The 14,742-nt window shown below is 44.5% G+C and overlaps 1 protein-coding gene across 1 annotated transcript in view; it reads left to right on the top strand.

Moving 5' to 3' along the window:
- IGFBP7 (insulin like growth factor binding protein 7) overlaps positions 1–14,742 on the top strand; it is a 67,432-nt gene that overhangs the window by 51,602 nt on the left and 1,088 nt on the right. Inside the window, exons 2-4 of the mRNA XM_014857837.3 lie at positions 6,395–6,504; positions 13,689–13,805; positions 14,406–14,532. Of these exons, the coding sequence (XP_014713323.3) occupies positions 6,395–6,504; positions 13,689–13,805; positions 14,406–14,532 (354 nt within the window). The remainder of the gene's footprint in view (positions 1–6,394; positions 6,505–13,688; positions 13,806–14,405; positions 14,533–14,742) is intronic.

Consider the following 14,742-nt stretch of genomic DNA (forward strand, 5'->3'; position numbering starts at 1 on the left):
AGGAGTAGAGAATGAGTTTGGGTAGAAGTAAAAAACAAGAGTACATTCGCAGGGTAAAAATGGCAGAGATGATGGGGAAAATGAAGAAGGCAATGAAGCAAAAAAGAAAAAAAATGTGGTTGAATGTGATGTGAACAAAATTGGACACAATTTGACTATTGGGGAGAATTTGACTTTTGACCAGGCTCAGTGGAGTATATTCAGCTCCAAAACATGACCTATCCTAACATCTTCTATGCAGCTCTTTCAGATTAAAAAATTGGCTAACTAGGTAATGGCTGGTGCCTTTATAAGCTCTTTTTTTTTTTTTAATTGCTGGGAGAGTGAACTTTGTTATGAGTTGCGTACATTGCCTTTAGGTAGGTGGGGAGGTACACTGGACTGATTTGCAGGGGTAGAGAGCTCTAGAGCCAGACAGTAGAACCTCAAAACTTCATAGACGTCAAAGATGCCCTATGACTGTGCTCTGGGACACATTCAGGATAGGTACGTTCACTTCCAAGCCCAAAGAGAAGATCCTCAGACCTGCCCTGTTTCTTCTTCTATAACAATGGATAAGTGGCTTGTGCACGGTCTCTTGGCTGTAAGTGGTGGACAAGGATCCAGAGCCAAGTGTCTGTCCCCAAGTGTCTTTGTTCTTTGTTTTTTTAATGGCAACATGGTGAGGACATCTCAGGTCATGTCTCCAGAGTGCTTTGTGCTCTCTAAGAGACTAGGAAATTGTTCACATGCTTCTTTTACGTTATCCCCATGCTTTTTATAGGCTAGCAGATTTTAACTCTGTCCTCTCTACTACAGCTTTATGTAAAATCAGCTTGAATGAGTTGCTGGTCAGATTCAAATTAATTCCATTTCAGGGTCTTCTCATGACGTTTGTGTGTTTTATGAGAATTATCCTTCTTAGCTTCTTCAGAATCAAATTGAAATATTCCAAATTTAAATCCATCCATTGACCATTCTTCCTTTTCTGTATCTTTAGTGGTTTCTCAGAACATAGCTATTTCTAGGTTATCATCAGATATTCCTAATCTGGTAGTCTGTGGGTCATTTGTCTAGAACTTGAAAAAAGAGGGGGCTGAGGAGGAAGATATAGACTTAGGTGGACTTCTAACTCCTTCTAGGTGCTTTTAAGGTGACACTGATTCATTAAATTGAATTTCAGTTTTCTTCTAGACTTAGAACTCTCTTCTTCCTTGTTATACCTTCATTTAGGATCTGGCTGTCTTCCTTCATGTCATTTTTTTCTTTCTTCTCCTTTACCTCCTCCCTTCCTTCTTCTTCCTCTTTCCCTTCAAGCAGTGATTAAAAAGAAGAGACCATCTAAAGTTACTAGGCAAGAGTTATGAAAAAATAAGGAGCAAGAAAATGAATTTAGAGAACTGAGAAAGGTCAAGAGAGATTGAATGAGAACAGAGTTGAGAAAGGTAAGAAAGGAAAATGGAGGAGCCTGGTTTGGGACGGTCATCTGAGACAGAAAGATAGGGATGAGTCTGCAGTGAGGAAAGCCCTGAGATGGACCTTCTCACACCAGCCGCTGGGCAGCGCTGTAGCTGGCTTGGTTTCTGCCTGGAGTTGCCCAGGGTGGGGAAGGGGAGGAGAGAGGCAGTGGGCAGCCAGTTATTCTATGTCCAGGATGTTTGCTAGACAGATGTTTGAGCAGCCTGAAGTCCTTACTGGAACAAAGGCAAGGGTAAATAAATAATTGAACCCATCCTGGTGTGTGTCCTATACATTTAACTATTCCAAGGCTTGTTTTGAATGGAATCCAAACACAGCATGATCTAGATGGCAATGTTGTAACCCCTGGCCTGGCCTCGAAAACTGAATTTGAACTTTCTGCCTGAAATCGAGCTCAGAGGAAATTAAAAGTTCTTTTATACTTAAAAATAGAAATAAATTCTGGATTTGCTTTGGCCTTCTTGGAGAAAAGGCAGAGTGGAAAGAGTTAGAAGTTATTTGGTAAAGAGTCATTTTTGCTGAGCGCTCTCCTGAAGTAGAACAGAACCTTCAGGAATCGAATTACATGATAGACTGCTATCCAAGATGATTGTGGGCAGTGAAAATGCTTATCAATAGAATATGTGGGATGATGGTTCTTCAGAGTGGGGGAGGGGAATGCACCATTACTGGGTCTACCATTGTATTAGTCCAAAATATTTTTACCATCTCTTCGCTTCCATACAAGACTTGTCCACTTGGTGTCTCTGTGGGTCACCATTAAGCCCCTTTCTTATTCTTTCTCACCATGTGTCATCACTCATCTTTCTATAGTGCTGCTGTGTTCTCCCTTTATTAAGAGTTTCTCCATTCCCTCTACATATTCTGAGGGAATTTCCAGACCAGTGAGTGTGGAGTATAGTAGGCAGGTGACCCAGCGGGTATCAGCACTGAACAAAGTTAGCAGGAGAAATCTGAAACCATGGATTCTTCCAACCCAGGAAGTTGGGTTAAAGCCAGCCCACCCCCACCTACTCTAGGAGATCAGTTGATCACTTGGATATTAGTCTAATAATTCACTAATCTGACTTTACTTCGTGAGAGACTACATATCAAAACCAAAAGGCCATTCTATAGGTGAGCACTTTCCAGTTTAGATATTGTTTATTAAACTTTTCATTGTGTTACTGAATCCAACATTTGTTCAAGGACATTTGAAATAGCCAAGGAGTTTTGTAAATGTCATGCAGCAAACAGGTCCTTCTGGCCCCTCCTCCCCATCAAGTCAGCAGGAGCCAGGGAGTAGTACAGGTTTTTGTGGTATGGAAATTGTGTAGAATTCTAGGAATAGCCCAGTAGCAGCATTAACAAAATCATCGTGTTCTTAGAATAGTTCAAATCTTGACTCAGCCTATTCACCTAAGGTTTTATGTGTATTCCAAGGGTTGGAAGAGAGAAAGAGGAACCCACCGCAGGATTTGCCTAATCTTGAACCCCCTGGTAATGGCTCTCATTCGAAGTATTCTTGAGTTCAGATGCTTTTAAAGAATTCTTGCTCCTCCTGAAATGTTCAGCCTCTTGGAGTAAGGAATAGATTGGAGAGAGATGGATACAATGGATCTGCCCTCTATGCAGTGCTTCAGCTTTAACACACTTAATTCTAAATTGTACCATGGCTGTTGGTGCAAGGCTAGACACATAGACCAATGGAACAGGATAGAGAATCCCGAAATAGACTCATACATACATGGTCAGTGGATTTACCACAAAGGCACCATTATGATTCAGTGGGAGAATGATGGTCTTTTCAACAAATGATGCCAAAGCAATTGGATGGCCTTTAGGGGTGGGAGGGGGGGTGAACTTTGACCTCTACTTCATATCATACACAAAAATTAATTCAAGATGGACCACAAACCTAAATGTGAATGGTAAAACCACAATGTTTGTAGAAGAAACCAGATCTTTAACAGGACACAAAAAGCACTAATCATAAAAGAAAAATTTGATAAATTGGATACAAATATCTTGGTGTTAAAATTATGCCGTAGGAAGAATCCATAGCATATCTTCAAGATCTGTGACAGAAACTCAGGCTGGAATTCTTCCATGTGCCCTCCCGAACCTGTCCCCTGCCAAAGACGGATGCCTCTGCTACATACAGGCAGACGGATGCAAGTTAAAATAAGTGGTGTTTTGCAAGCCTGAGACGCCCAGCCCTCCCAATAAAACAGTCTTGCATTCCTTGTGTGGTTTTGATGCGTGAGAGGCAGCTTGGTTCCCGAGCCCCTCCAATTCTCTGAACACTGGTGTATTCTTCTCAGAACAATCCCGTGAGATCCCCTGAGCTTTGAGGTCATCCTGCCAAGTCCGTGTGTGGGAAGGAGGACAGAGCCACAGGGAGGCCCTCAGAGAGGTGAGCGAAAGGAGTTCAAAGTCCAGCCAGATCCGGTTCTGTAGTGGCCAAGCCCTTGGGGTCCCAGGGCCCTGGGGGAAGCCTGGAATAGCTGGGGTGACCCAGCCCAGCCCTGTGCCGGGTCCCGTATCGTTGTGGTCAGACTAGGAAGCGTCGGAGACAGAGCCAGAAACACACATAAACACAGCATGGCCATGCTTACCACATCCACGTTTGCAGCAGCAAAGCCGAGACCCCTGGCCAAGATTGACGCTTCCTCTTCAGACCTATGGTTTAGAGGGAAGGAAGCACAAAATATATTTAGAGCTTTCAAAACTTTGATTGTTTGGCACATTCTTACAAGGAAAAAAAATTAAAATGCCCCAAGGGATTTTTAAAATCAGCTTCTAAATACTTTAGATGAGTGGGAAAAATCTTACATGCTGGGGTCATTTCCTTTCTGTTTCAAGAAATTAATAGTGTGCTGGAAATAGCCTGTTGCAAAAGGGGAGACTTCATGTCCTTTGAATGCTGATTATGCCAGAAAATTTTCCTGGCCTAAAGGGAAGGTTGTCCCTTTCCCAGGACTGTGATGCAAGATGACCCTGCAGTTAGACATTTTATTAGGGCTGGAAAACCCAAGGGAGTGAAGAGCTGAAATTGAGAGGGAATAATTCATTCGTTCATTCTAGAAATGGTGTTGAGCATTGACTACAGGCTGGGTTTGGTTCTGGAATAGTGTACTGTCACAAAGCGGGGCTGGGCAGGCTCTTAGCTCTACTCCCCTCGTCTGGGCACTGTCCCTGGTCTCTCTCTCTGAAAGCCCTGAATGCCTGAAACCCAGCATTCAGAATTAGCAGAGGTGAAATTCTAATTACCACCCACTAAAGTAGGTGTGTGTGACTCTTCTACTGCCGATGTTGGGGGGCTGTCCCCTCAACAGAAAGGAGCAGTAAGCAACCCAGCTCTTTCCATCTCTGTTGGCTTCTAAAGTGTTGAGTTTCAGAGCTGGACCGGCGATCATCTAGTGGGTTTACTTGCATGAGTCTGGGTAATGTGTAAAGAGTTGAATATCTTATGTGGGTGTTGGTCAGCCCTCAGGTGGTTAGAGCAGGGATCAGTGCTGCTGTAAAGGGCCAAACTGTAAGTGTTTTAGGCCATGCAGTCTCAGCCACAACTGCCCAACTCGGTGTGGCTGTGTTCCGATAAAACTTTATTTTATGGACACTGAAATGTGAACCTCTTATAATTATCACATCATGAAATATCCTTATTTTGGGACTGGCCCGGTGGCACAGCGGTTAAGTGCGCACGTTCCGCTTCGGTGGCCCGGGGTTCTCCAGTTCCGATCCCGGGTGCAGACATGGCACCGCTTGGCAAGCCATGATGTGGTAGGTGTCCCACATATAAAGTAGAGGAAGATGCACATGGATGTTAGCTCAGGGCCGGTCTTCCTCAGCAAAAAGAGGAGGATTGGCAGTAGATGTTAGCTCAGGGCTAATCTTCCTCAAAAAAAAAAAAAAAATGCTGAGACCTCTCACAAGCCATGCAAAAACAAGTGGCAGGCCAGATTTGGCCCATGAGCCAGAGTTTGCCAACCCTGGGACCTCTTTGGTAACAAAAAGGCACACCATTGATGTTGGTTCTAAGTAAGGACCTTTGTAATGGACAGAGATGATAGAGAAGGCCTAGGGATGTGATCCAGAATTGGGGGGACAGCAAGGTGGCACTCTAGGCTCTCCCTGGGTGGTGCCATACCTAGTGATGCTGTTCAGCAGTGCCTTGACAGGGGCCCCCACTTGCCAGTGCCCCCTGGCGGGGACCTGGACACTGAGAACCCTGGGACAGAGCCCTGTCCTGGGAGCCCTAGTCACTGCTAGACCTGTCCCTGCTTCTCTTGCACCCACTGCCTCCCGCAGCCTGTGCTGGGAGAAGGACCCTTCCACCTTCTTCCTTGACACCCACGCCACTTCTGTTCAAGGTGTCTCCTTCCAGTCTCGCCGGGCACAGAGCACTCCACATTTCTCTATTCGATGAAAGTGACCATCCCTGCCTTTTCAGCATCAACTTGTCAATCTTAGATACTAAGATGCTGGAGGCAGGGACGGCTGTCTTTTCTGGGTGCTCCACACGTTTTCAAATATCTTCTTAGAGTTTTTTTTCATTACACAAGGAGTGGTTGCTTGCTCCCCGCCCCCCCGTACAAGTACAGGCAAACAAAAAAAAATGTTAAGCATTTTGGAACTAAAATTTCACTGTATTAATTGGAAAGTCCCAGATAATGCAAAACAGCTGGTAAATTAAAACTCATTTAATTAAAAGCATGATTTGAGAGAGAAGAAAATTTTGTAAACAATAATTTGTTTTCCTAGTTGCTTTTATTTGTTTGTCTAGCTGTGTGTATTCCCAAAGCATAGCTCACCACTATGCTGGTGGCAGGGGGAAGCCAGTCTGGTTTTTGAAATTTGCTTCAGACACGATCAAGTATTTACTCCCTAGCATGCTGATGAATGTTCAAGTCTGTTGAAAAAGTTGTATTTGGCTTTGTGCCCTCTCTTGTAGGTCCTTCCATCGTGACACCCCCCAAGGACATCTGGAATGTCACTGGCGCCCAGGTGTACTTGAGCTGTGAGGTCATCGGAATCCCAACCCCTGTCCTCATCTGGAACAAGGTCAGTGGCACAGATTTCTGGAAGACATCCTGGACTGACAGGCTCCTCTCACTGCACAAGGATGGTAATAACCAAACATCCTCAGCCTGCTCTGTGGCCTGCTGCTCCTCAAAGGCGAAGCCTGCGGCAGTCTTCCAGACAACTCCTCAGGATCTGTGGACCGATTTTACTGACCTCGGAGGGTCCCTGCCCTGCTTTTTGTTAGCAGTGGCTGAGCAGGGAGCCTCAGGATCTGGAAGGACTATAATGCTGAACACTCAAACCCACCGTCTGAGTGTGTGTCGGGGGTGTGGGGGGCAGTGCATGTGTGTACGTGTGTGCATATGGGAGCGTGTGGGTGCATGCATATATGAGTGAGCGTGTGTGCACATATGCGCACATATGTGCGCGTGTCTGTGTCCCCATTAGAGACTGTAGCATAGCATTTAAGAATGTGAGTTTCAGGGCCGGCCTCTTGGCCGAGTGGTTAAGCTCGTACACTCCACTTCAGCAGCCCAGGGTTTCGCTAGTTTGGATCCTGGGCGCGGACATGGCACCGCTCATTAGGCCATGTTTAGGTGGCGTCCCACGTGCCACAACTAGAAGGACCCACAGCTAAAATATACAACTATGTACTGAGGGGATTTGGGGAGAAAAAGCAGGAAAAAAAAAAAAAAGAATGTGAGTTCGTTAGCCAGGTTGACTGAGTTCTCTCTAAGCCCAGGTTTCTTAGCCTCAGCACTAGTGACATTTTGAGCCGGATAATTCTTTGCTGGGGGGCTGCCCTGTGTGTTAGAAGATGTTTAACAGCATCGCTGGCCTCTGCACACTAGATGCCACTGGCACCCACCTCCCAGTCGTGAAAGTCAAAAATGTCTCCAGGCATTGCTAAATATCCCCTGGGGGGAAAATCACCCCAACGGAGAACCAATGCTCTGAGCCTCAGTTTCCACCCCTGTGTGATGAAAGTAGCATACCCTACTTGTAAAGATTACGTAAAGTGCACAACCAGAAGGACCTACCACTAGAATCTACAACTGTGTACTGGGGGCCTCTGGGGAGAAGAAGAGAAAAAAAAGAAGATTGGCAACAGACGTTAGCTTAGGTGCCAGTCACGGGAGTTTTCCTGTTTGAGCGGCATTGTCTTATAAACTCTCTTCGCATTGGAAGGACAACATATTCTCAGCATGTCTGTAGAAGAGAAAACACTCATTTGCCAGATCAAATCATACTTCACAATTATACCCCACATTATTTTACATTATTGCCCTTTTGATACATTTTGCCTTGTTTAAGCCTCACAACAGTCCTGTGGAGTAAACATCATCAAACTCGTGCTAACAAAAAGGAAGTCTAGTTGAAGGAATAGGTGCCTCCAGACGCCCCTCTCCAGCTGGTTTCCTTCTCTCGCAAGCTGTTCGCTTGGTGTCTGACCAGAGGAGCAACTTCTGGAACTCCGGGAGTGATTTTGACTCCTGTAGTCAGAACTCTTTCTGTTGCAAGTTTAGAAACTCACTTCAGACTATCTTAGGCAAAAAAGAGAGAGAGAAGAGGAGGTGATTCCAGCCTCAAGGGCAGTGGATCCAAGTACACAGTGTGCTCAGGACTCTTGACTCTTTGCCCTCAGTGTGTTTTTTCTCATTTTTTTCTTCCACCTCAGAAAGCTTCCTCCACACTGTGGGTGATAGCGGCTCTGGCAGCTCCACGCTCACATTAATATCACAACTTAAAGACCCCAGAGGAAAGAAAGGGCCTCCCCGCTCTCAGCTGCCTGTTGCCTGCCAACCTCTGGCTCCCCCGTGTGGCCAAAGGGTTGCGGCACCCCGGTGGGGCCATCTGCTGGGAGTGAAGTCGGGGCTGGGGGTGGGGATGGGCAGAGACAACAACACTGCTACAACTATCTTTTCCAGCTGAAACTTCTGTGAAAGGAAGCAGTGAAATTTCTCCCCAATAAAGTATTTTTTTTAAAGTGGGGGCGGGTAGCAGTGAAGAGGAAAAACGCAGCTGGCGGCTGTGTCCCTCTGGCCTTCACGGCAAAGCTGCTAAAGCTCCTCATTGCTTGTTTGGAGGCTGCTGGCTTGTCCAGGGGGTGGAGAGGCGGAGGGACAACTCCTCCAAAGAGTATCCACAAAAAGCTCTGTTGCAGTTCTCCAGGGATCACACAGTGAGAAGCCAGCTGACCCGAGTGTCCGGGGACATGTGACTTTACTGACCATCTCAGCGGAGAATCATTTCTTCAGTGCTTGCTCTGCCCCACCCCCACTAAAGTACACACTTACTAGGGGAAAAAACCTGCCTGCGAATCTTTTCCTTTAAGCTTTTGCGATTGTGTAGGGCAGATCCCAGAGGCTTCCCAGAGGGCTCGTCCACGAGGGGTGGGGAGGAGGCATGGGAAGGGAAGGGAAGGAGTCAGGGAGAGGGAGAGAGAAACAGAAAGAAACGATTTTCTACAGACTTGCCAGAAAAGGCAAAAACCTGACTGCCGGCTTCTGCTGATTTTCCTCTACCTTATAATGTCATCTGCCAAATGCATGTCCTAAAGCAGTGTTTCTCAAACGGCAGACCATGACCCATCAGCGAGTCCTGAGTTTAATGGAGGGGTCACAACCAGCATTTTCATTAAAAATAGAAAAGAGGGGCTGAGGGACTGGCTGGTCGTGTAGTGGTTAAGTTCATGCACTCCACTTTGGCTGCCCGGGGTTCACTGGTTCAGATCCCTGGCACGGACCTACACCACTCATCAAGCCATGTTGTGGCAGCAACCCACAAGTAAAGTAGAGGAAGATTGGCACAGATGTTAGCTCAGGGACAATATTCCTCAAGCAAAAAGAGGAAGATTGGCAACAGGGGTTAGCTCAGGGCCAATCTTCCTCACCAAAAAAAAAATAGGCCGGCCTACATCAAAAATCCCAAAAGTACGGGGTTCAGACAGCTTCCAGATTGGGTGAACACACCCATACCAGGAGGGTGATGCACCCCAACTCTGAGGGGACAGAAGCTCTTGTGCTCTGGACCCCCCAGACCTCACCCTGTATATCTCTTCATCTGGCTGTTCATCTGTATCCTTTATCACATCCTTTAGTAAACTGATAATCATAAGTAAGTGTTTTTTGAGTTCTGTGAGCTGCTCTAGCAAATTAATCAAACCTGAAGAGGGAGTCATTAGAACCTCTAGTCTGTAGCCAGTTGGTCAGAAACATAGTTGATAACCTGGGCTTATGGGGCTGGCCCCGTGGCCAAGTAGTTAAGTTTGTGCGCTCCACTGCGGCAGCCGGGGGTTTCACTGGTTCGGATCCTGGGCGCAGACATGGCACCGCTCATCAGGCCATGCTGAAGTGGCGTCCCCCATAAGACTACCAGACACACTCACAGCTAGAATCTACAACTTTGTACTGGGGGGCTTTGGGGAGAAGAAGAAGAAAACAAAAGATTGGCCACAGATGTTAGCTCAGGTGCCAATCTTAAAAAAAAAAAAACAAAAAAAAACCCTGGGCTTGTGCATGGCGTCTGAAGTGGGGGTGGGGAGAGCAGTCTTATGGGACTGAGCCCTGCCTATGAGATCTGACGCTATCTCTGGGTAGGTAGTGTCAGAATTGAGCTAAATTGTAGGTGTCAGAGCTGGTGTCAGAGATTGCTTGTTGTGGGGAAACATCCCCTCGCCCCAACATTTGGTGGCCAGAAGTGTCAGAAATGAAGTGTTCTCTGAAGATAAAGGAGACACTCTGTAGGAAAGAACCAGTTCTTCCTCACATAGAAAGGAAAAAACTGAGTTTTTTCCATTACACTGACCTAAATAATTAAACAGGCCATTTGGTTTTTCTCTCCTCTGCTTGTCACCAAACTGTTAAGAATGCAGACATATTGAAGATAACACGTGCTCGAGTCCAATTTAAGCTTTTGGATATAAACGAGTATTAGAATCTCACTTGTTAAACTGAGGTTCAAAGAAGGTAGCATGTCCTTCTTACTCAAGGACTTTTAGCAATAGCAGAACTAATGGGACAAGCCTTGTCTCCGAGACCCTTCAGGCTGCAGTGACACTTCTGATGGTGACACAGCCTGGTGAGGGGTTTGAACTTTCCTTACTAGTGGTTATCGAGCTGATGTTAACAGGTCCCATGCTTTTGCAGCAAACCTCTAGCCTATAAAGAGTCGAAGGGTGATATTTTGAAATGGGGACATGGACAGAAATAGCCATATTTCGATGTTTTGAGACTGAGAGGCTCTCTATTCACTTCCTTTCCTGCCTGAACATTCTTCAGATTTGGGCTTTCATGACCTCTAAGACTATTCTCTTTTTTAAATTAAAAATAATTAAGTAGGGGCCAGCCCAGTGGTGCAGGAGTTAAGTTTGCACGTTCCACTTCGGCGGCCCAGGCTTCGCAGGTTCAGATCCTGGATGCAGACCTATGCACCGCTTGTCAAGCCATGCTGTGGCAGGTGTCCCACCTACAAAATAGAGGAGGATTGGCAGCAGATGTTAGCTCAGGGCCAATCTTCCTCAAAAAAAAAAAAAAAGAAAAAGAAAAAAATAGTTAAGTAATAATGGTAATAAGGAGATACTATCCAAAGACATATAAAGAGTGAGCTCATAATCTCCCCCCACCTCCGTCTGCTCCCTGAAGTAGCCATTGTGAACTGCCCTGGTTTGTGTCCTTCTATAGCCTTGTTCCTGCCCAAACATATACAAACCCATATCCCCAGTTTGCAGGGAGTGGTGGGAGTATAGTGTGCATATTACTCGGAAACTTGCTTTCCTCAGTAAATACTTGATGGGCATTCCTCCAGGGCTGCTTCTCAATAACTACATAATATTCCAAGTATGGATGTACCATAATTATTAAACCACTCCCATATTGCTTCCAATTTTTCATCCCCTTAAACAATGCTACCTGAAACTTCAGAGTACACATATCTTATATACAAGTGCGTTTTTTCCCTATGGGATAGATTCCCCCAAAAGTTACATGACTAGGTCAAAAGATTTCATTTTAGTTTGGGTAGACATTGTCAGATTATGTTCTGAATGGATTCAAGCCGTTCATACTCTTCCCAGCAGTGGCCACCGTTTCCCTGCATCCTCACCAGCACTGAATATTACCCCTCTGTTTAGGTTTTGTTAATATGATGGGCAAAAGTATCATCTCATTATTGCTTTCATTTCCTTGACTATGTTGAAAATATTTTCATATTTGCATTTTCTCTTATATGGATTGCTATGCAATATCCTTTACCAATTTTTCTATTGGGTTGTTTCTTTTCATTATCAGTCTGTGGCTCTTTGTATATTAGAGATATTGACCCTTTCTCACGTATTACAAATTTTTTCGACAATCATTTTGTCTTTTATTTCTTTGAGTGGCTGGGGATCTGCAGGGTTGAACAAACACATATTCTATTTCATCATAAAACTCTTCTGAAACTTCACCAAAAAGGCACAACAAATATGTTCTGTGCTGCATAAATGTCCTTGAAAGGTTCCCTGAACTTCAGTGAACCCGTGAAATGCAGTATTAACCTGTAGGAATCAGACTCACCCATCCCACTTCTGTAATCATTGGCACTTTTCTTTTTTTGGTTGACTATCTGCAATAGCAGGATTCAGAAAGACTTTGTTGCAACTAAAATACAACCAGAGGGGCCAGCCCTGTGGCATAGCAGTTAAGTTTGTCTGCTCGGCTTTGGTGGCCCAGGGTTCGCTGGTTCAAATCCCGGGTGCAGACCTATGCACTGCTTCTCAAGCCATGCTGTGGTAGGTGTCCCACATATAAAATAGAGGGAGATGGGCACAGATGTTAGCTCAGGGCCAACCTTCCTCAGCAAAGAGGAGGATTGGTGGTGGATGTTAGCTCTGGGCTAATCTTCCTCAAAAAAAAAAAATAATGAAGATTCAGTGTTTCTATGCTGTAGTGCTTTTCTGCTTTGGTCACACACAGAACACTTAAAGGATTCTGAAAGTCAGTAAACAAAGACCAGAGACATATTGCTGTAGCTGTTGAATCGAATTACTACTTAGACCATTGTTAAAAAGTATTTTTAAATAACTGTTTCAAAATCTGCACCAGCATAAACCATTTCGGCCAGCAACTTGGGGAAACAAGGGAAAAGATGCCTATTGATTTATCCATTTTGTCTTTATAGCATTCATATGAAGATAACACTAAGATACCTGGTTTTCTCTCACTAATAGTGGCAATGTGGGGAAATCCCAGAAAAAAAAGCAAACAAATAAACAAATACCAAGCATTCCAAACCAGTAATGTTAGATATTTTTTATAGAGTAGGAGTTGGCCTAGAATCCCACGTGGTTCGCAGAGTCCCAGCCCTGGTGTCTCTGAGAAAATAAAGGGTGAGTTTGACACTGAGACGAGAGCTTGGTAACAGCACACAGTGGGAGTGAGGCCACGTGTGGGAGAAGCAACATTGATGTAGAGTGTCAAAAGAAATTTATATACTATGATCTGGGTTTTCTTAACTCAAGATTTCTTAATTATAAAGGAAAATGAAAAGGAAACTATTTGAGACTGTAAATCCTTTTTTTCTAATTACAAAGGTAATATCAATAAACATCAGCTTAGCTCTTAAAGGAAGCCTGGGAAAGAATAAACAAACATTGCTTTGTGTATTTTTTTTTTTAACCCATCATTAAACGTATCTGACAGTTTTTGCTCTCAGGTCTGTCATAATGATTTAATGAACCCTCAGCCCTCAGAAAAAAAGTAATGGTTTTGGCTTTGGACTCAACCTATTATTTTCACCATTGATGAAGTTGTTGCAGCAAGAGCCCCCAGACTTGGACTCCTATGCAAGGTCCCAAGCATCAAACCTAGCACTGAGTGACACAGTTTGTCAGAGTGCAACATGGCATGGCAGGCAGGAAAAGGCCTGGCACTGAGAAGCAGAATTTACAAAGGCATGTGTGAATGATGGTAGCCAGTGGCAGGAGAGTATGACAATGTGTATTTCTCGAGCATCCAGAAAAATGTCAGTTTAAAATATATAAGCTTAGAGAGAAACTGATAGGAAAAAATAAATGAAAATCTATATTTTATGTTAAGTATTCAGGAAAGGGTAATATGGAAATTGCCAGGTGTAATCCAAACAGAAAGTCTGATGTACGCCCTGTGCAATTCTTGGAATGTGGCTACTTCCAAGTTGATGATTCAGTGCAGAAAACTCAAGACTATTTCCTTTTATTTTTGCAGGTAAAAAGGGGTCACTATGGAGTTCAAAGGACAGAACTCTTGCCTGGTGACCGGGACAACCTGGCCATTCAAACCCGGGGTGGCCCTGAAAAGCATGAAGTAACTGGCTGGGTGCTGGTGAGTACCAAGAGCTGGCAAGGATTTCGTTCTTAGGATTAGACACAGCAGACCTGGCAGAGGTGCCTGAGGGACTGCCAGGCTGAAGGACCGTGCCTTCTGCACCTCTCTGGAACAGCCCTACCACAGGGCTGCTGCTCCTCTCTCAGAGGGAACTAAAGAGACTATTGAGTATTGCGGAAACCACCAGTGAATAAATGAGTTTTTTTCCTAAGAGTTCAAAGCAAAATCCTCACAAGGAACTAAATGACCCAAGCATTATTTCAATTAATTATTAGTATTTTATTTTACTTGACCTTGGATACTTATGGAGTACTCAGATCATATACCTTATCAAGGTCTCCCTCAAACCAGTATGCGCACCTGTCCAATGTGATTAAAAGTTGTCAGTGACATTTCCTGAGAGTATCAATCCTCCTGGCAGACTAAATATGGTAGCTCTGTGAATCTCCTAGTACCAGACATTCACTATTCCTAGCAGTATCTCTGCTATCAATCCCCTGGTCATCTTAGGAAACTTAGGAAATAATGACCTAATTGAAGCCACTGGAAAAAGAGAAGCCTGCCCTAGAGGAACTAAACATCCTTTTTCTTTCACAGGTATCTCCTCTCAGTAAGGAAGATGCTGGAGAGTATGAGTGCCATGCCTCCAATTCCCAAGGGCAGGCTTCAGCATCAGCAAAAATTACAGTGGTTGATGCCTTACATGAAATACCAGTGAAAAAAGGTAGGCAACAAATCTCACAACCATTTAAAAACGACTAGTGCTTTTGTTTAATAAAGAACAGAACCAAGAACGAAGGTATAAGATGTAGCTCTTAATGAAATTCTCTGTTAGGAATCCACAAGGGCATTAAGTATGCCATCAAGATGTAGAGCACGTGGTGGATGGAATGCTATTATTGTGACTTGGAGGCTTTCCCCTTATCTTACCTGG

Source organism: Equus asinus, chromosome 3, assembly GCF_041296235.1.
Source record: "Equus asinus isolate D_3611 breed Donkey chromosome 3, EquAss-T2T_v2, whole genome shotgun sequence".
NCBI lineage: Eukaryota > Metazoa > Chordata > Mammalia > Perissodactyla > Equidae > Equus > Equus asinus.